The following is a 20411-nucleotide window of genomic DNA, read 5'->3' on the forward strand; positions in this document are numbered from 1 at the left end:
GCAATGCGGGGGGCCGGGGGGCCGGGGACAGAGCGGGGCACTGCTCCCCTGGGGAAGCCACGTCCGCTGCCTGCAGCTGGGACACGCCCGGGGGCTCTGGGGCCTTGCGGCACCCCAATAACTCGGCTCCCAAAGCCATCTCTGCCAGCAAACCCTTTTTCTTTTGAAAGACAAACCAGGAGTGCCTTTAAAATGCCTCATTTTTCCCCGTGCAGCTCCCAGGGCACGGGCCCCACGCTGCCCCAAATGCCACCCAGACGTGCCAGCAGAAGACAGCGCCGGGGGACAGCCCATGCTGCCACTTAGCACCTTGTACTGGGAGACCACACCCTGCTTTGCACTGGGGTTTGTGGCTTTGTTTGTAACTGAAGCAAACTGGATGGTTTACCCAACACTCACATGGTGCAGTTGACAGCTACTTCATCTTCCTGGGTCACGTTTGTAAGGACTCTAAATAGTTGCATAAGAATTACAGGTAGAAACTGAATCATTACTTGGATCTCCATGGCGTGCAAACACTAAAACAAATGTTCAAAACACAGACACTTTTAGTTCAACATTTTGCAGATGTTAAATGTTTATACCCACAGACATTTCTGTGGCAATAGGACAGGCGTTAGCAAATGCTTCAGGGTGTGGGCTTCAGCCTGCCGGAGGACAGGAGAACTTGGACCCATTGCAGCGCTTACTGCCTGCCTTCCAGCTGACAGATCCCAGCTGCGTGCCTTTAGGGAGCAACATGAATCACTCATGGCAGGTATTAATCCTCTTCTCAGATGTGCCCAGGCAGCTATGACTTAATTAGAGGGCACATGCTACCATTTGTCCCCAATAACCCAGAATTTAAGGCTGAAGTTTTGCTCCCGATTCTTCTTGTCCCTTGTGACAGTTTTTTTTTTTAAGTGATTAAGTCCCATTTTCACAAACACCTTTGGAGCATGGGAACCTGATGCCCAGTGACTTGCAGTGAGACTTTTCTCCAAAGAGCGTAGCTTGCTATCGGAAATGGGATTTAAGTGACACGGTGAAGGTCAAGATCATCTGGTGCACACACTCTCCACCCATCTTGTAGAACTCTTTTGCCTGAATCTCACAATACGAGTCTAGGAAAGGCAGTGCATTTCATTTTCAGTCTTCAAATGTACAAATCTAATGATGGTTCTTAAATCTGTATCTAGTCATTTAAATTACTGGAATTATTGAGGTATAGGTGGTAAGCAGCCCTCACTTGCGGTTAGCACGTAAACGTTTCCCTGTGTGCAGGCTGCAGTGAGGTCGCCGTGGCTGGGCAGGGCTGGGACCTACCCAGCCCCTTGACAAAATGCTCACAACAAAGCAACTGTTCTTTTACAGCTTGTCTTCAAAACCTGCCATTATTTCTATTTCTTAAAATATTTGTATGTTATCTGAAACACACCCAGTAACTTTGTGATGATAAATCCCCACCACTGGAAGCAGAGCTGTTGCTACAGCAGCACTCTCAAAAACAGGCAGTTATGGAAAGAAACAAGAACAGTGAACGGCCAAGAAATATATTCCCTACAGAAGCCTTTGCTGGACCTGCTCCGAGGCCCTTACTCATGCCGCAGCGATTGCCGAAAAGCTGGGCCTGGGTCACAGGTCATCTGTGGTGAAATTTAACTAATTGATAATCTCACAGATCTTTTTTCAGCCTGAAAAAAAAAATTTCCTGTTTTGAATGGATAAATACCTGAAAACAAGGAATTGTGCTACAGTTTAAAGGTTTGAATCAGATCTAGGGCAGCAAGGGAGGAACGCACGAGCCCACCAGGAGCTGGGCGGGCGATGCTGACTGCTGGGTTTATCTGCTGCGAAAGCAGCGGGAAGCAGCACCCAGACAGCAGGCAGTGCCCAGTGCATTGGTCCCAGCACTGCAGCCAGTGTGTGTTCCTACAGAGCAGGGCTCTGCCTATTTACTGATGGTCTGTAAAAACACAAACGAAGCCCACCAACAGGCACTGTTCACCTTTAAGTATTTAACAAGTTCTCCTGGGACTTCCTTAGCTCCTGCCTGGACCAGCTGGCAGTACTGGAAGAATTTGTGCAAGTGCATGTCCTGGAAGAAGAGAAAAACAAGTTCGGTGCAGCATCCTCAGTATTTGTCAACCCCTACTCTGCAGCTTACACCCTAAAATCTGCTGACATACCTGTGGCAGTGTCCCCAGCAAGCCCCATGTGGCACTCTTGGTCCCCAGCTACCATCTCCCAGGACTACAGTACTGCCCCCTGACTTTTCCAATGCATCCATCCACTGCCCATACCCTGGCTCCCAACTAATCTCGAGATTAAACACAAAACTGCCAGCAGTGTTAAAATTCTCCTGTGGCTGCACTACCCTGAGCCCCAATCCCCATCCAACACTGGCCTGGAGAAGCGGGAGCCCTTCTCTCCCAGCTGTGACTCTTCAAGACTGCCTCACCATCTGCCTCGCTGACCTCCTCTCCTACTGTGCATCTGAAGCAGACTCTCCTTCCCGTGCTTCTCCGTTCCTCTCCCTCCTCCCTCCTCGGTTAAATTTAATTACTGGGTTATTTAACCCTGAAAAGCATCTGGGAATGTAATTTGGTGGGGAGCGGAACTACTGTGCTGCTCCCATGCTGTACAGAATCAGTAAGACCCTAAAACAGGTTTAGACAATGCTGAAAGCAAGTTGCTGTGAATGTAAATGCGGTTGCTTACATCCAGCACAGGACAGCAAGCTCTGCCAGGGGCACTTCCCCATGAGCAGTGCTGACAGGAGGTGCCCCAGAGCATGTGCTGGGGATCTTTGCTGCATATCACATGAAGTTTGGGGAAGTCCATCACTACCAGAAGACAGCAGAACACATGAGGACTTGGTAAAACAGCCTGAACTGGTTTCAAAAGGAAATGCGGACTCTTGTGGCTCTCGTCACAAGAATTGTGTCTGCTGTTGTTAGAAAAACTTTTTTTTTTCCTGAAACTCAATGTTAACAGTCTAATGTTTGGGGGAACCTCCCAGTTCTCCTCTCTCTTGCATCAAAGCTGCTCATTTGCTGAAATGGTTCCTTGGTCCTGCCAGTTACAGTGAAATTGGCCAAGAAAACATCAGCCTCTCCCTCGGCTCACTCACACACACAACTGCCTCATCACATCTGGACGAAGCAGCAGATCCCTGCAAGTAATCCCAGACCTGCTGCTATAGAAATATCTCACTGCTGCTCTGCAAACACAGGTACCTCTTTCCCACAGCACCTAAGGCACATCAGAAGTAGAGATACAGCAATTGCTTCCTCTGCATTTGTGTTGAAAGTCTTTAAGAATGAGGTGCTTGACTTACCTGGGTGTAAATGGTTGAGTCCAAATGGATTCTGATTTTAAACAGTGGCTTTGCTCCGTCCACCCACTTCGCATCCACGCTGGGCTGCTGTGAACAGACAACATTCAAGTACTTGGTTTCAGACTGTGGTGAGTAGGTGGCTCTGTGCAGACAGACACCTGGTCAGAAGGTTTGGTTTGGGGTGGAAGAACGGGTTCCCTTGCCCAAACACCAGTGACATGACTGCAGCCAGGGCAGGGTGGAGGGGTCCCTGCCAGAACAGGCACACGGAGCACGTGCCCACTCTCCTGCTCTGCACCAGCTCCAACAGCCCAGTCCAGCCTGCCACAAAAACATTCTCTGCAGCCTATATGATCATGGAAAGTGGAATTAAAAGCGTCCTGTCTCCCACCCCTAAGAACCTTACACTTTGGGGGCTGCCCTGCCCCTCCCAGCTGAGCAGAGCACCAACAGAAGCCCGGAACTTAAATCAGTAACAAAAGCTCAGCTTTCCTCTTCCCTTTATGCTTAAGCCCATTTTAAATATCCTTCCTACCCTTCGTGACTCTGTGTCTCCGAGACCCAGGTAGCCAGGTGGAAGGTTGGATGAGACTGGCAAATGCCGCTCCAGGGTGAAAATCCGTCCATCCTTCAGCAACGGGACCCAGGCGTATCCCACTGTGGAGGCAACCAGCGGACCAGAGTTAGCAGACATACAGTGGTACAGCTCAAGCTCCAAAAAGAGCTGTGTCTCACCCTGGGAAAATCCAACTCACAGTTGTGCAAGTGGCTTCAACGAGGCTGAGATTGACCATGTCAGCCTTGTTAAAGCACGTTTTACCCAGTGACTCAGTGAACGAAATTCAAACACAGCTCAACCAAGATCAAGAGTGGGTTGGAGGGGCAGAAATGGTGTGTGAGTCTTGTGCATCATGACAAGGGTCCTTCAGTCACCCAAAGACTGGCTGAATGGAGATGCATCCCAACCAGTGGCGCCTGGGTGGGCTCAGTCTCTTACACACACCTTGTGGTGGTGGGATTGGCCCCCGAGGACCTGACCTCACATCAAGTTTTTGTTGGTGACTTGACTGACAGTAGGCCCGTTCATACAAGCCAAGCCAAGAATACACAGAAATAGCAGTCAGATTGCAGCAAAAATCTGAGCTTTATAGTATACACTAAACCCACTGGGTTTTACTCTGGTTTAGACTTACAATTTGTATTATGTTGCTTTCAAAAAAGAAAATTCAGATAGGCTAGTGTTTTAATCAAATATTTTTTCATGTCCCTACATTCATTTTATCTTGGACTCTTACACTCCAACAGAAGTAATTTAAGCAGTGAACATACCTTGCGTTTCAACGGTGTCCTGCTTTTTCGATGTTGCCTTTGTATTAATTTCACAGCTGACATGATAGAAGGTGAAAAGCAAATGATGCTTTTGATGGAGGTGAATTGGAAGCTCAATTTTAATCTAAAATGATATCATGACAGATAAGACTGTATTTTTAATTGTGGAGTAATATTTTAAGTTCTATTTCATTTCATAAATGCTATGTTGTATGCAGTTACACAAGACACATTCTTACCCACCTTAAATAACTCCTGGGTAACATTTTCATCACATTTGCACATTACTTATTAATGGGGGTGTGTGATTGGAGTGCACAAAGCGTGACAGTAAAGACAGCAGAAAACAAACTGGCATTAAAAATTAACAAAGTCTCTGGCTTTACTGAGCCTTTCTACTGAGGCAAAGGGCTGATGATTATTTTTACCCATATTTCACCCAGCCCTGGAAAAAGAGACATCCTGAAAGGCCCCTTGGCTTTGTAGCATCCGGGAAAATCTGTTATTTCCCACCATTTCATTTTTACCTCATCGTAGAACTCTGGACTCTGGTTGTGATGCAGCACGGCAGCATACGCATTTGCGGTCAGGAGGTGGCCTCCGGGTTTGCCATATATACACTGGAAACACAAATGAAGAGCTGGATTCAGGGTTGCTGCCACCCTAGATTAGCTTGGCCAAATTAAAACAGCACGGAAACTCAGTGCTTTCTTACTGTCCTGCTCAGCCTGGCTGGCATACAGTGCACAGCAGCGAGCCCCAGGTCCCTAGAAAGAACAGGTACCCACCTTTAATGGCCTGGCATCAGCTTCATCTGAATCCCTGAATTCCACACAGACAGCAATATTCCTTGCCTGAAATGGGGGAGAACGGGAGGATGAGCCGTTGCCACAGGTCAGGAGCATCACCCCAGACCATGCTGAGCCTGGCTGCAGCCTGCTCTCCAGGTTGCTCACCTTTGCAAACACCTTCTGGTTCTCATACTTCAAATGCAAGGGGTAGACGTAGAGGTGGTTTTTGTAGACAGTGAAGGGATAACAGTATTTTGCAACTTCTGGGACAAGCTCCTCCACTTCCACTGCAATGTCCTTACAGCTCTTCTCAAAAGGCTTTATAGGAATGTAAGAAGCTGTGACACAATCTAGAAGAGAAGAAAAGCTTGGCTAAGCGCACACCCCACAAACATGAGAAGTACAACCCATGTGAAAGGAAATTCATAGATCTGAAACTCTGCCATTGCTCTTGAGCATCCAGTTCTCTTCACGTCAGAGGGCTGCATGCACTGACCAGGCAGCAGGAGTTGGACCACTCCCATCGAAATGATTAAGGGAAAATTCTCCCCTTGATCATGAAACATCTGTGGTCCCCAACTGCATTAAGCAATACTGAGAAACGACGGGTGCACAGGCACCATGGAGCTCTGCTCTCCTTGCCAGGGGGGACTGCAGAAGTGGCATTTTCCTGTAGCTCTAGGCAAAGTCAAAGGTTCTTGTGAACTACCCATGTCTGAGCAGAGATGGCTGCTCTACCCAGGACCTGCACCTTCAGACTTCCAGGAATTGGAGCCACTAAGTTACTGTTTTATAAATCACACAAATGTCACCTGACTGAAGCACAGAGGCTACTGAGACGATGACTTGAGACTGACATCTCAAAGTGCATCAGTCCTACTGCGTCAGTCCTTTTCCACTCTCTGCTTCAGAAAGATGTGTGCTGGTTATGTTGCTGCCAAATACCAGTGCACAAGCCCCATGTAATTCACTGAGACTCACATCCACCATGAGGGAGAGTTCCTCTCAAGTCATGGCTTTTCAAAGAACAGAAAAAATTAAGTCTGCTAGAAAAGCCTTTTGGACAGGGGACTGGACTACAGAACCTGTGATAGGAGCTGCCAGAGGCCCACAGAGTGACACTGAACACATCACCAGTCCTTTCTTTGCCTCAGTTTCTTTAAATGCAAAGTGAGCAATCACACTGATCATGTTTGTGAAGCCCTCTGGTGTTACGGATGAAAAATGTTTTATGAGATTGGTGTAATAGCAGCAGCAAAAGCAGGCAGGTGGCTTCCTTTAGCTTTAGGATGTGATGGTCAAACTGCAATGTGATGGCCAAACTGCAAAGCAGGTGCACCCCTCAGGTGAACCTCTGCACTTGGACCACATCCCTCCACAGAATTCATCAGAAAGACTTACAAGACAGGGGTTGTGCTGAATTACTCATTGCAGCCCCAAGATACTCTCTTGTTAGCAAAACTCCCCACAGAAGCGTTAACTCCTGAGGCTTAAGCCATCAGCATTTATTTTAAGATCCAAGATCCTTACTTGTGAAGTCTAGCGGGATGTCTTTGATGATGATATTTAACTGGGCTGGAATGACCTGTAGTTTTGTCTTCTCCGGTCTGCATTAGGGAGAAAGGAACAAGAGTGTGAAGCTTGAAAACTCAGGTGCTGAACACATCAGCAGGGCTTTTTGTTACCCTCTGACTATTTTAGAAATTGTCATCTCATGCTTACACTTAACTGTTTAAAAACATATATTAAAACACCTGCTCAGCCTCTGCACCAGTCCCTTACACTTACTTCTTATACTCTGCTAAAAGCTTCAGCATATCTTCATTTGAGAGTTTGCTGCTGTCTTGCTTGTACAGAGGCGAGAATTTTCCTTCAGCATCGAGAGTGCCCTGGGAGTCCTTGAACACTGGTCTGCAGAAAAGAAGAAATGCATCTCTAAAATGTTGGTAAATATGCAGACACTGAGGTCTTTGACACATCAGGCTGTGGGGCAGTTTACCAGGTGAGAGGTTCAATGGCCTGTGGCTGCTCTGAACACCTCCAGACCTCCCGATCACCCTCCCATCCCCACATGGTGCTTAGACCCCACACAGACTACAATCCACCATGTCATGTAAAATTGGATGGGACATCACCCATTTCCCTTCTCTCCATCCCGGTGAGCAGTACACAGCCAGCTCAGCTCCAGGCCTGCTCCACAATCACAATTTCCTTTCAATCCTCTCCCACTAACACCAACTGGTAAAGCATCTTCCTAGTTGCACATAGGGTCAGAGCACGGAAGCCCTCCTAGGAAAGGAGTGGGCAATGAAGACTGGTCTCAGGACATACATCAGCTTCCTCCTGAACGCAGGACAGAAGATTGGACTCTGCCCTGGATGAATACCAGCATCGTTGCCCTTGACTATAAAGGCTGAGGGTGCCTGTGTACAGCAGGAACATTAAAGCATCCATACTCCCTTTCTGTGCAAACAGCTTCCTCTGAAACCCACAGGGAAACTGTTCCAGGGATGCACAGCAACACAGCTCCCCACACCGGGCTGTTGGCCACTCAACTCCTTGGTCTTCAAATCATAGAATAGAATCATAGAAATATTTAGATTGGAAAAGACCTTTAAGATCATCAAGTCCAACCGTTAATCTAACCTGCCATCCCACCACTAAACCATGTCCCTAAGCACCTCATCTACCCATCTTTTAAAGACCTCCAGGGATGGGGACTCGATCACTTCCCTGGGCAGCCCCTTCCAATGCTTAACAACCCTTTCGGTGAAAAAAATTGTTCCCAATGTCCAACCTAAACCTGCCCTCGCACAACTTGAGGCCGCTTCCCCTCGTCCTATTGCCCGTAACCTGGGAGAAGACAGACCCCCATCTCACTCCCCCCTCCTGTCAGGCAGTTGTAGGGGGCAATAAGGTGTCCCCTCAGCCTCCTCTTCTCCAGGCTGAACACCCCCAGTTCCCTCCCGACGGGAAGGAGTGTCTTTACCCAGACAGGAACAAATCTGAAGCCAGTCAAAGTCCATGCACACACAGAGCCCACCGTTGGGCTGAGGCACCACTTGAAAGAGGCACCGTGCCGGCTGTGTGCTGGCTCCCAGGAGCAAGCTGCATCCCAGAAATACCATCTTGAAGCTGAGTGGCCAGTGTCACGGGAAGATCCAGCTCTATTCTATTCTATGAACAGACATTGCAAGCTGCGTACCACCAAATCCCAGACCACTGTGCCAGTCATCTGATGTTCCTACGTCATTACTATCCCTTTTGTCAGCACCAAACAGCAATTTACCAATAGGAGACAGCAGCAGAGGGATGACCTCACCTTTAGGCCTTCCTCTGATGTGAGATTTATGGGAGTTAGCACTGATGCACTTTATCAGTCACAGTAAAAGAACAGCGAGGGAATGGGATCACTACTCCCAGTCATTCCCAAGAACATTAATTAAAGCAGAGTCTAAGGTGGGAGACAAACCCCAGCTGGTCGCCACTGCCAGGCCAGGAGGTCCTCCACTCTCATCCTGTCCCTGGCAATGGCTGGTGCCAGGAGGGAATTTCTGCACCGATTCCCGCGGTAGCACGGGACAGGGTGATTTATCCCCAGGAATGTTCTGCCCCGATAGCAGTAGCTACAGGGCAGCAGGAAGGTTACTGTCTTCCCAGCACTGTTTACTTTTTAATATTTTGTTTCTAATTCTAGATAGAGCATTTCAGGCCAATCCCCATTCTTGTCTTGGGAATCAGAGCCAGAATCTGCCCTCGGCTGCAACTTCACTGACTTCAGTCACTTGGCCCTTCGCCCACTCAGCCGGATCACGTCCCGGATAACTCACGGCAGCAGCTCCCGCCGTGGCCAAAGCGCAGTCCGACTAACCTGGCAGCCCAGCCGAAGGGCATCCTGTACTGCCCCAGACGGCTGCACACCTGCTTGGCCACCTTATGGACCTTCTGGGCAGTCTGCAAAACACGAGAGAGGTTAGCGCGTGCCACAGCTTCCACACTGCCCTGGAAAAGGAGTGGAGCGTGCTGCACTCCCCAGGGAGAAGAAACTCGCCGTGCTCCACAACGCGCAGCTCCCCAGGCACATAGCAGCACAGTCGCCGAAGCAGTCAATAGACATCCCTGCCATTTCACACCACGCACATTTATTACTTTTGCAAAGCAATAACAAACATGTTGTGGGCACAGTAATATTAAAACTCCTCTTGATTCTGCATTAAACTGTCAGGGTATTAGCACTTTATTTTCCGACACTGACTGTAATTAGCTCATCCTGTACAGGTTTACAAAGTGTGCCAACGGAATGCCATCATTCCATACCAGATTTTCCATATACTGATTTTCCAGGGACTAATTTTGACTGGCTGCAGCACGGCAGCATCAGCTCCACCTGGCATGCAGAGACTGATGCCAGCGGGACAAGAAGCAATGACCACCCTCTGCGTAAGTTCCCCCGTATGATCAGGGCACTCTGCACAGAGCAAGACAGAGGCAGGGTGAGCAGGATAAAGGGTGAAGCCCATGTTCTGCTGCTACTAAAACATTGCTGTTCCCAGCTGGTGTGAGCCAGGACCAGTCCAAGACACTGTGTAGCACCATGTAGCAGTGCAGCCCCTTTCTCTAGGGATGAAATGTCCCACTTTATTGCTGTCTGCCCAGGCTTTGCCTTGTTGAAGTGTAATGGGGAAGGTCCCCTGCCCCAGCTGCTTGGATCTTTCTAAAAATCCTCCGCCTCCTTGCAGGGGAAGGAACCAGTTCTCCCAGGACAGCCCAGCTGATGCCAGGGAACAGCGCAAGTAGCAGAATGGATGAAGACCAGTATTTGCCAGAAAGCAGCTACAGAGCAGCAGAAACAACCCTGTTTCAGACCACACTACTCCCCGCCCTGCAGCAGCAGACAGCATCACTAAGCAAATACTCCCACAGCCCCATCTAATACCTTCCCTGGGTCCGAGTTTTTCATGTACGGCTCTGCACAGTGCGTAATGCTGCCCTGCAGCACCTTCTCCACGCGGGCCACCAGGAAGATCTCCACATGTGGGTCCGTCACGGAGAAAACCCCCTGCAACAGATAGACAGTAGGCTGTCAGAGAGCAGGATGCCCTACCCACACTGCTGGCTTTGGCCCCAATCATCTCACTGTCCCCTCTCACAACCCACACAGACCCTGCTCTGGTTGCTACTGCCAATGGGCTGTGGGGCTCACAAGACTTGAGCATGGTAAAGTCATGAAAAACTCTACCTGGTGCTTTGCCTATTGCTGCCAGCAAGGCCAAAGTGGTAGTCAGCTTGAGACACTGACCAAAACATGACAAAACCCCACAGCCGCCTATTGCTGCCAGCAAGGCCAAAGTGGTAAGTCAGCTTGAGACAGACACTGACCAAAACATGACAAAACCCCACAGCTGAAGAGAAAAACTGACTTCTGCTTCTCCACATAGTGGATAGCAACACACCGCAACACTACTGGACAGCCACAGCTTCAACGGAGATGCAGAATGAGAGGAGAAAGTTGGTTCTTCACCCGTTTTATGTAGCGCAGGCAAGACTCAGGGACTCCGTGCACAAGGCTCTCGCCTGGCGAACGCCCATTGGTGCCCTCTGCTCCGGACGCAGAATTATCCAGCAGCATGTCACGGACAGATGGAGGGTTCAAGTCCACATGGAAGTCAGCTGAAATCTTGCAATTATTTTTCAGGTCAAATAATGCCAAGCTTAGGAAAAAGGGCTCAACCTGGAAATTTGATTGAAAATATGTGTCAGAAAAAAATGCATGGTACAGGCTCAAGAGTATTCACATGCATTGGCTTTCCCTGCTAGGTTTGCCTTCTGCATCTGTTTGTTCCTTTAGTTTTGCACACCAGCATTTTACAGAATTCTTACAGACAATCCATGTTTATTCGCTTTATAAATACATAAAACCATTTTTTTCCTGCATCTTGCATTTTGATGCAGTCAATTTGAACAAAGCTACTTTTAAACCATCTACGAAATATAAGGAATGAAATTCATAGGGGTTTTTTATATATATGATAAATATGAAATTAGGAAGAAAAGATGACCCCAATCAATCAGTTAGAGCTGTTTATCCTTTGTAACGAGAAAGAAATCAACTTAAGAGTGTTTATGTTCACATGCTAAAGACCACTTCACTTATTGTCCAAAGTCAATCAGCTCTGCAAGACACTCAAAATGTTCCTCAGCTGCTATATGCTGGGCAGCACAGGAGCAAAGTCAGAGGCAGGGGAGCTCAAACACAAGGCTAACACTGCTGAGGAACTGCATGTGCAAAATCTGCCAACTCATATGTTGCTATCAACCTTGACAGCACAAGGCAAGCGGCAACAATTCCATGCATTTATAATTCAAAGATCCTAGCAGGCATGCGTCCATGTAAAGATAAAAGCGAAGGCCTGAAGATAAGACTGTAGTGTGTCTGAGACATTACAGCATAACTTGGAGGCATTATATCAATACTAAAAATGTGCTGGTTAGGTCAGACTCTGGGCCTGATTAAGGATGAATAACAAGAATCTCTGCTCTCAGTGACACATTCGTCTGCTGGGAGTTACCGAGGAGAATGAGCCCGGTGTACGAGCTGCGAGCTGCCAACATGAAAGCGGCACAAAGAAGCCTTTGCAATTCTAACAGGCATCAGACAAAGTACCATCAGCGGAGCCTGGTCCGTGCCTGTGCCGCTGCCTCCCCTGCGATGCTCTCTGCTGCTCTGGCATCCCTGCATAAAGGCTTGACTGCAGCCAGAGCAAATGCAGGGCATGATAACAGGGATTATGTTTTGGGAGGAAAGACTGGAGGAGGCTGGTCTGTTCAGCCTGGCAGAACAAAGGCTGATGAGAGATGTAATAGCTGTCTACAGACATCAGAGGCTCAGAAAATACAAGGAGGAGTTTTTTTAAGCCAAGGCACAACTTTGGCACAATAACAAATGCATATAATAAAGTGGCTGTGAATACAGTTAGGCTGGGAGTTAGAAGAAGGTTTCAAAAGAGGGAAATCTCTTGACATTAGGGGAAATGAAATAAAACACAGCAGTGAGTGGTTTGGAGATGGAGCTTAATCATTTACCAACAGGACTTTCACAGGGACCCAGAACATTGCAGACATGCGCTCCCCATTCCTTAATGCCTCTGAACTGCTGGTTTCCCAGCAGTCCCAGTTCCTGGCAGGCTGAGGCATGCCGGGAAAGACCCCGTCCCCAAACACATTTTCGGAACACCAAAATACCAAGGCAGACAAATCCTGCAATGACTCTGGGTCAGCAGCCACCGCCTGCCCAGGTTCCATCAGAGCTCCTGGCAAACTAGGATGCTTTTTATCCACCCAGATGTATCTGCTGAGGGTTTCTCTTGCCAATGAGGAGACAGAAGACAAAGCAGGACATGCCAGAGCTCCACTTACATTGGTGGGTCCTCCTTCCGACCTGTCGCTGAGCTGAGCGAGGAGGTTGAGGGAGAAGTCCTGGCAGCACACCACAAAGCGCCGGCTGCACTTCTCCTCAAACGGCTTCACGTCTGGCTCGATCCCGGAGAAGTCTAGCCTCTAGACAGCAAACAAACAAATCCAGTCTCATTAAAAAAGAAAATAACCTCCTGAATCATGGTAAGAGTCACATTACAGCAAATACTATCTTGACCAATTTTTTTTTTAAAGTGATACAAAAAGGTACAAGACATTCACAAATGAGTGCCATTTGGTGATGTTACACAAATGTATTCAAGACATGAATTCATGGGGATGTATCAAGTTTTAGCAATCTGGTTTGTAGAGCACAGAAAACTAAACCTCAGTATGATTTCAGTTCCTTCCTGCTTTGCTGTAACCCTGGGGATCTTCCCAAACACCATTTAGAGCTTGGGGAAGAAAGTGGAACATAAGCCGTCGTTACACTCAGAAAAGTATCTTCCACTTTGAAGATTTGACTAGTTTAAGAGATGGTCCCTGTGCCTGAAATAGAGAGAAGGCACAGGCCATTGGGATCGTGAACAACATCTCAAACTGGAAGGCATTTCTAGATGCACAGCAATAACCAGTGTGGTTGGAAACAACAAAGACTGTCTGCAGAGATGGCTGGGAAATCCAAACAGTCTTGATTATAATCACCTCCTTCCTAACCCAGAACACCCACGCCTGGTCTGTGCCTCAGCATCCACCCTTTCCAGAGAGCAGACACATACACGACCAAAATACCATCAGCCAGGTAAGGACCCTCAGCCTTCACTGCACCCATCGTACTGGGCCCTGGGGACACAGAGCTACCAGACACCCCTAAATACCAACACATCTCTTAGTGAGAACCTGGTAGAGTCCTATTTGTTTTTCCCCCTCAAATCCTGCAGAACCTGCATGCCAAACTTAGGGCAATGATATCTCACGATCAAGTAATTTCAGCAAAATAGGCTGCAATTTTTAATCAGATGCTGGGAAACTCTTCCCATTCAATTCAGCCTAACCATTTTGTTAGATAAAAAAAAAAAGATATCTTAGATGCTCCACGCTGAATAATATTTCCGGTTTTTATTATCTGACTGGAATATAGGAAACTTCTCAAAGGTTCTCTTAAAAAAAGAAAAAGCCTCCTGGATGCTTATCTTCTTCCTGTTAAAGACCTTAAAGAAGTGCCAAGAGAAAAGCTCATTTTGTACAATTAAACCTCTTAAAGAAATTTCCTTGTTAAACCAGAATGTTCTTTCTCACAGGTGTGAACAAGCCAAAGCATGCCAGGAGAACCAGAAACTATGAAATAACTTGGAACAATTCTCTAAAGCTGTGTTAACAATTGAAGCTCATTCTACTGAAATCCCCCACCTGGACCTTGGCACACAGCTCAAAAACATCAAAGCTGAGAAGAAAACAAGCCAAGAGTCAATGAAACCCTACCCCAGTGCATTAGAACATCATGGGGTGCTTTTCTGTTTGTATGCCCCCTACATTTGAAAACTCCCTGAAGACTGAGGCTCTCCCTGTAAACCCTTATCATGTTCTTTAACATCACTGCTCCCTACTCCAGACGTGCTGAGCCCACGCAGTGTTGCAGGTGTCCTTGCGATACCACTTCTACTGCTTCTGCAACCACGAGAACCTCCCAGGGGCCCAGACGCTGGGTTTGAAATCCAGCAACATCAAGATGCATCACACAGGAGCTAGCAAAGCTGGAGGGAGGCCATGTGTAGGGCTGCTGCGAGTCCTCCCTTTGAGTTATCACCTGAGCATTGACATCTTGGTCAGCTCTCACTGATGGGGACGTGGGCTGCACTTCTCTTCTCCAATCCACTGAAAACCACACTGCCTCTGCAGGCAAACGCTGTGGCCACCCAAGGGAACAGGGGAGGCACAACACCAAGGGAGCTCTTAAAGAGATCAAAACCTCACATTTGCAAACAAGGGAATGTTTACCTGAACTTCTGGGTCGAAAGAAAAGAGGTTTTGTCTTCCATCATTTCTGCTCAGTTTGTTCAGCTGATCTGTTTCTCTTCCGTACTAGGACAAAGGAAAGCATTGACATTACTGCCTGGCCACACAGAGGCAAACATTCATTATTTGGAAAGAATGGAAGCAAAACAAAATAAGTGTTTTTCAGGTTCCCTTTGTGATACGTGGATCAATGCAAGGCTTCTCAGCTGCAGTCACCAACACGGTGCAATGACAGCAAAGCGATGTGGCTCTGCCAAATGAGAAAGCAGACAGAAGTAGACAACCACACTCTGGATCATATAGGAGGCGGCTGCCATCTAACTACCCCTCAGCCAGGATGGTCACCCCAGCTGAGCAGGGATGCATGAGCAGTGCCAACCATGATGGCCCTTCATTCCTTCTAAGTCTGGTTCTTCCTGAAGGGCCCCACACCTGGAGGTGCAGAGCACCCAGCCTCAAATCACAGAGCTCCATCCGTGAGACAGGCAGAGGAGATAACAGAGACCCCAGCAGCACTTGGTGCCTGCCCAGCTCCCCCAGAGCTGAAGACACAGAAAGAGGAAAACCTATAGACATGGTGGAGAGCACGAGCTATGGGCCGGGACAGCGATCTCTGCAAACACAGTACCTTCATCAGCTCCGGATGCATGCTTCTCTCCAGGCTCTCCAGGATGTTCTCTGATTTTCCCTGTGTGCTTGATTCATCATCTGCAAGGACACAAAAAACAGATGTTCAAAACAACTGCTGGAGCACCGCTCTGCCAGAAGGCATCCTGCAATATTTGCTTACAATAGCACAGAGACAGTTTATGGAGACTTTTCCATTCCTCAGGAATAAGATTTTTCCATACGTTACTAGTACCAGAGTATACTATTACAGCCCGCGAGGTCTTTCCAAAGCAGAACTTCAGCATAGAGCCAATTTTCCAGAAGTCTTGAAACTTTGCCACGGATTTCCCATCCAGAGGAAAGGTCACGTTTCCCTCCACTTTTATTCCTCAGACTATTGTCTACATTATACTAAGCCCTTTTGCATGATATCATGTGTCAGCCACAATTCTTGCTATTAATCCAGAAAGAAAAGCATACACTTCTCCAGGCACACTGATTGCATCCTGCTGGAGGAGGGTGAGGGTAGGTCTTTATTTATAAACTGACCTTGCACAGATTCCACACTATCTTTCTTCTCTTGCATCAGACTCTCAGTATTGGTCTGAATGATCTTTCTCAGAGTTACCAGCCACTCTTCCATCTCCTGCTCAGTTTCAGCTGCGAGGTAGTGGCTGTACTTGTCTATCGTCTTGAGTTCAAACGCATAACGGCGCATTTTAGGACACTGAACAAACAAACAAGAAAAAGAAAGATTTGCATTACATTTTCCTCAACTACTCAGCACACTACCTGCCGTATGGCTCCTCTCTGTGAAAGCACCCTGAACTGAAATATCATGAAATACAACGCAAACACCTTCCTTGACACAAGACCTCTCCTGCAGCAATCACAACAGGCTTCTCAGCTGCGACCACGCAGTACGCAGCTCCATGGCTGCCAGCTACTCTGAGAGTGGAAGAACGCCAGACTGAACCACAGACATTGCACTGAGGAGCAGGAGCAAGCTCCTTCTTATGTCGTTAGAGCTTTAATATTTACCCAGAGAAGCCAGGAACTGGATTTGTGTGACACAGTAAGTAATGTTGCACTCCAAGACACTTAGAGGTGTCTATTTTAAAAGCAAGTGGTTCAAAGCAATTTCTTTGAGCTCTGCTGGCCTTCAAACAGCATTTTCCAACCAGAAGCCAAGGCAAATCTGATGCAGCTTGGGAAGTACATCCTGCACATCACCGAGGCGTGTGCACTGCTGCTTCTACTGTGTTCAGAAAGACAAACGGAAACGCACAGCTCTGACTCATCCATGCTGAAGCAAACCGCCGGAGTAATTTAAGCTTCCCTGTACCAGCTCCACCACACTCACTGCTTGAAGCTTCTGCAAAGACAGCGACGGCAGAAGGCACAGCAGCAATCTGCTGCTGCACTTCACTCTCAGCATAACAAAGCAAACCCAGGTTTTAAGCCCTGTACAAATACCGGTTCCTAAAACCTTACGAGCTCTTTGCAGGTCATAAGTCCCAAAAGGCTGCATGTTTGCATGGACCAAGTCACACCAATTACTTACTGGCTTCAGCCCACAGCGTATCTTGGAAGGCACCTGACCTACGACAGCCTGGTAAAGGAGATGGGCAGAGCAGGGACACAGCAGATGAGGAACGATGAAATGCTTCCATTTAACAGATAGCAGTTCTTCCACTTTGTGTCTTCCTGGCCAAAAGTACGGCACCCTATGAAACGCCTTGCCTGTCTTTCCATCAGATTAGCTGACTGAGCAAACCAGCTCTGGGTTAGTTTATAAATCCATGCCTTTACCCCTCGATGGCACAGACCTCGAGAGATCATGTCTGTCTTGGAGCTAGCGATGCACAAGCCTATGTACAGCCACCCAGAAAGTACACCTACCTGAACAACGTCGTTGCAAGCATCCAAGAAAATACAGCCTTTGGATTCTTTTGAAATTTTCTCATCTTTGTAGGAATTAAGAATATAGGAGCCATCTGTGAGTTGCGACAAGTAAAAATACCTCCTCTTGAATACCTGCAAAAGTACAAAGTCTCGCTCATGCAAGTATTCATTCTGTTGTATACCACAAACCACAGCCACAGTCTCAGTATCTGCCCTCCTGCTATTGAGAAAATACTGTAACACAAAACACTGATGACCCCAGAGTGCTGCAGATTCACCCCTTTGAGTAGGAACTTGTTTTTTTAAAGGGAGATTTCATCATCTTCTTTAATTTTAATGTCCTTGTTGTTATTATAAGTTTGCCCATCTAAAGCAAAGCCCCAGGGCTTCCAGCTCATCTCTCAGCTGGCTCCAGCCTCATTTATCTTTACAAAGTAATGCTGCACAGTAAATTCAGATCAGCACATCACTTGAAGATTCATTCCACCCTAGAGCAGATATTTCCAGAGCCTTTTTGATAAAGACCTCAGAATTACAAAGCAATTCTCCGGAATACTTAGGAACAGACATGTGGAAATTCCTAGCACTCAAACGCAAGCCAAGGGACACCGTAATCCATTCATCTGCTTGGTTTTTTGCAGCTTTGGGTTTGGGTTTTTTTTTTTTTATACAAACCTATTTTCATGAACTGGCTTTGGCTTAGTGTTCAATTCTCCCCTCAAAAAGCAGTAAGTTTGAGTGAAGTGTTCCTATGTTTGAGCGACCGATTTTTATGAAAAAAAGCTCTCCGGTATCTCAGAACATCCTCCTTCATGTTTGTCAGCCAAAAGGCACTGGACTATAATTCAGGAGAATATTTTGGCAGCAAATGTGGTAGCGCCATATGCTGTCAGGTCTGTAAGAAGCAGGGTGCATTTCACAGTTGCTGGATATCTGTGTTAGGAGAATCACGAAGGAAGCCGGGGCAAGCAGCACTGTGAGTATTTCCACTGTTCTGCATATCTGGAAGATCTATGAATAAACACAGCATTTTCCATCCCAGATAGGAGACTCCTAGTAATTTCCTGCTCCCATCCTTACCGACACCAGTACGTGATCAATAAAACCACTCACTTGCACAGAACTAGAAGGGAGCATTATGCTCTGAACGGTAATGTAAGCCCTCTGAAAGATAACCTCTGCATCATTTAGAGGTGTTTGCTGTAGAGGTGTTCCAAGGGGTGCTGAGCTTTAACTTTTATAAAGTTTAACTAAACCTTAGCTCAACAGAGCATAAAAATAAATGGAAATCTAAGTATGCTAAGGGTTAAACCAGCTTAAACACGGTTTTAGCGCTTCACTGAATCAATCTCAGAAACTCTGGCAGTGGATGCTACAGAAACCCACGATAGATCTCTCTCTACATATTACAGGGTTGATATCCCTCGTGGGTATGGGATTTCATGCTAAACCATTTGCATCTTCTGAATTCTGTTCAAAAGGAAATGCAGAAGCAAGCAGCAAACCCTATTCCTATGATCTTCCCCGCCTTGTAAGCACTGCTGTCAGAAAAGAACTCTCAGAAGACTATAATAATTTTAAATGAATACTATAAACCTAGAAGCAGAGGGAACATCCCCTCTTATCAGGTTACAGACTCTGTTGGTGAGCCTTGCAGTTGCAGAGGGATGGCTAGAGAACTGGGGAAGTCCATTTGGGCAGAGATGAAAGAAAGGGAGAGAGAAAATCCTGACACTGTGGTTGTAGTGCAGCACACTGACGTGCTGCAAAACAGACAGCAAGGGAGCTGGGCCAAAGCAGGGAAGTTCTCTGCAAAGGAAAGGTTACTCTGAAATGAAAGGTTGGCAGCTGTAGCATGACAGTTTGCTCATGGGCTGGCTCTCTACAAAATACACTCTGCACATGCTTAGCAACACCGTGAGGCACCAATGGCTCGGCACATCACAGTGATGAAAGAGCCAGCACTCAAAAGATGGGCACATCTGCTTCTGCAACAGCGCAGCAGCCTCTCAAAGTGGCGATAAGGCTGAAGATGTTCGAAGTCCTCAGATTTCTCACACGTGACTTAGGAGGTGTTTTGTAAGACACAGAGGTGACCAGGACCAGCTCAGCAAATGGCTACTGATTTCAGGTACTTTGATATCTGAGTTTTAGGAGAGACTCTGTGGATCTTATTCATTGAACTGAAGCCAGCATAGTTCAGATAACATCTCCGAAAGGTGGCACTGAGGTGCTGGGCACTGAGGCCAACAGAACCACAAAAGGCTCAGTCAAGGACAGACCCAACTAACTGCTTTGAGCACGTGTGATACCTCCTCCAGAAGCTACAGGAGCAGAAACAGCTTCAACCTTGCTGTTTGGAAAAGCAGAGGATCAAAAAACTGTGTTCCATCTATTGCCTTCAAGGTCATGAGGAGTAATTTTAAAACTCAATTCAAAATTAGCCCTATGAATGGTCCTGCTTCGCTTCTCATGAAAGAATAATTCGTTGAATCGAGCCTCAGAACAACTGAGATTTACCAACATACCTACAAAGCAGCCCCACTGCAGCCATCCTTCAGCTGCACAGTTGAGCATAACTCCCTAATATTCTCTCTATGCTGTAAGGAGGCAGCTGTGTGGTGGAATAACAGGCAGGCTCATTGCCACAGCACAAACCTGTGGTGGAACTATTAAAAACCTCCATTGCAAAATCTAAGCAATGTCACGCCGGATTATGTACAGCGGAGAGCAGGAGATAATGCAGCTGTTGCTTCTGGTCAGTAATGTTCCATCTCCTCAGTGATATCCCCCCTGCTTTTAAAGCAAAGACTTGTCATTTCAATTTAAAGCTGGCCTCCGTACATCTTTCCAAGCAGCAAGGAAGCTATCAATTCAGAAAGGCTTCTTTGCAGGGCAGCTGTTTCAGTTATTTAAATTGCCTTCCTCTTCTGGGCCTCAGCTGCTCATTCAGAAAACAGTCTTGGTTTACTAGAACGCGCCTCGCCTTTTTGTTAGCTTGCCTGTCATGATTTGAAATGCACTGGTCT

At 47.1% G+C, this 20411-nt stretch overlaps 1 protein-coding gene across 4 annotated transcripts in view; it reads right to left on the reverse strand.

Annotated features, from left to right (window-relative positions):
* Positions 1-20411, reverse strand: part of DOCK11 (dedicator of cytokinesis 11) — a 64965-nt gene that overhangs the window by 41161 nt on the left and 3393 nt on the right. For 3 of the 4 annotated variants that reach the window (XM_035892151.1, XM_035892150.1, XM_035892148.1), the window contains exons 4-21: positions 17380-17514; positions 16027-16204; positions 15497-15576; positions 14851-14934; positions 12856-12996; positions 10961-11170; positions 10376-10498; positions 9311-9393; positions 7228-7350; positions 6970-7046; positions 5605-5789; positions 5437-5502; positions 5176-5268; positions 4649-4772; positions 3855-3976; positions 3320-3406; positions 1988-2077; positions 400-518 (exon numbers count right to left, since the gene is read on the reverse strand). In XM_035892151.1, coding sequence (XP_035748044.1) covers positions 400-518; positions 1988-2077; positions 3320-3406; positions 3855-3976; positions 4649-4772; positions 5176-5268; positions 5437-5502; positions 5605-5789; positions 6970-7046; positions 7228-7350; positions 9311-9393; positions 10376-10498; positions 10961-11170; positions 12856-12996; positions 14851-14934; positions 15497-15576; positions 16027-16204; positions 17380-17514 — 2120 coding nt within the window. The remainder of the gene's footprint in view (positions 1-399; positions 519-1987; positions 2078-3319; positions 3407-3854; positions 3977-4648; positions 4773-5175; positions 5269-5436; positions 5503-5604; positions 5790-6969; positions 7047-7227; positions 7351-9310; positions 9394-10375; positions 10499-10960; positions 11171-12855; positions 12997-14850; positions 14935-15496; positions 15577-16026; positions 16205-17379; positions 17515-20411) is intronic. The other variant, XM_035892149.1, reaches the window with a different exon arrangement.

This window comes from Egretta garzetta, unplaced genomic scaffold (assembly GCF_000687185.1).
Source record: "Egretta garzetta isolate BGI_Z169 unplaced genomic scaffold, ASM68718v1 scaffold404, whole genome shotgun sequence".
Lineage (NCBI taxonomy): Eukaryota > Metazoa > Chordata > Aves > Pelecaniformes > Ardeidae > Egretta > Egretta garzetta.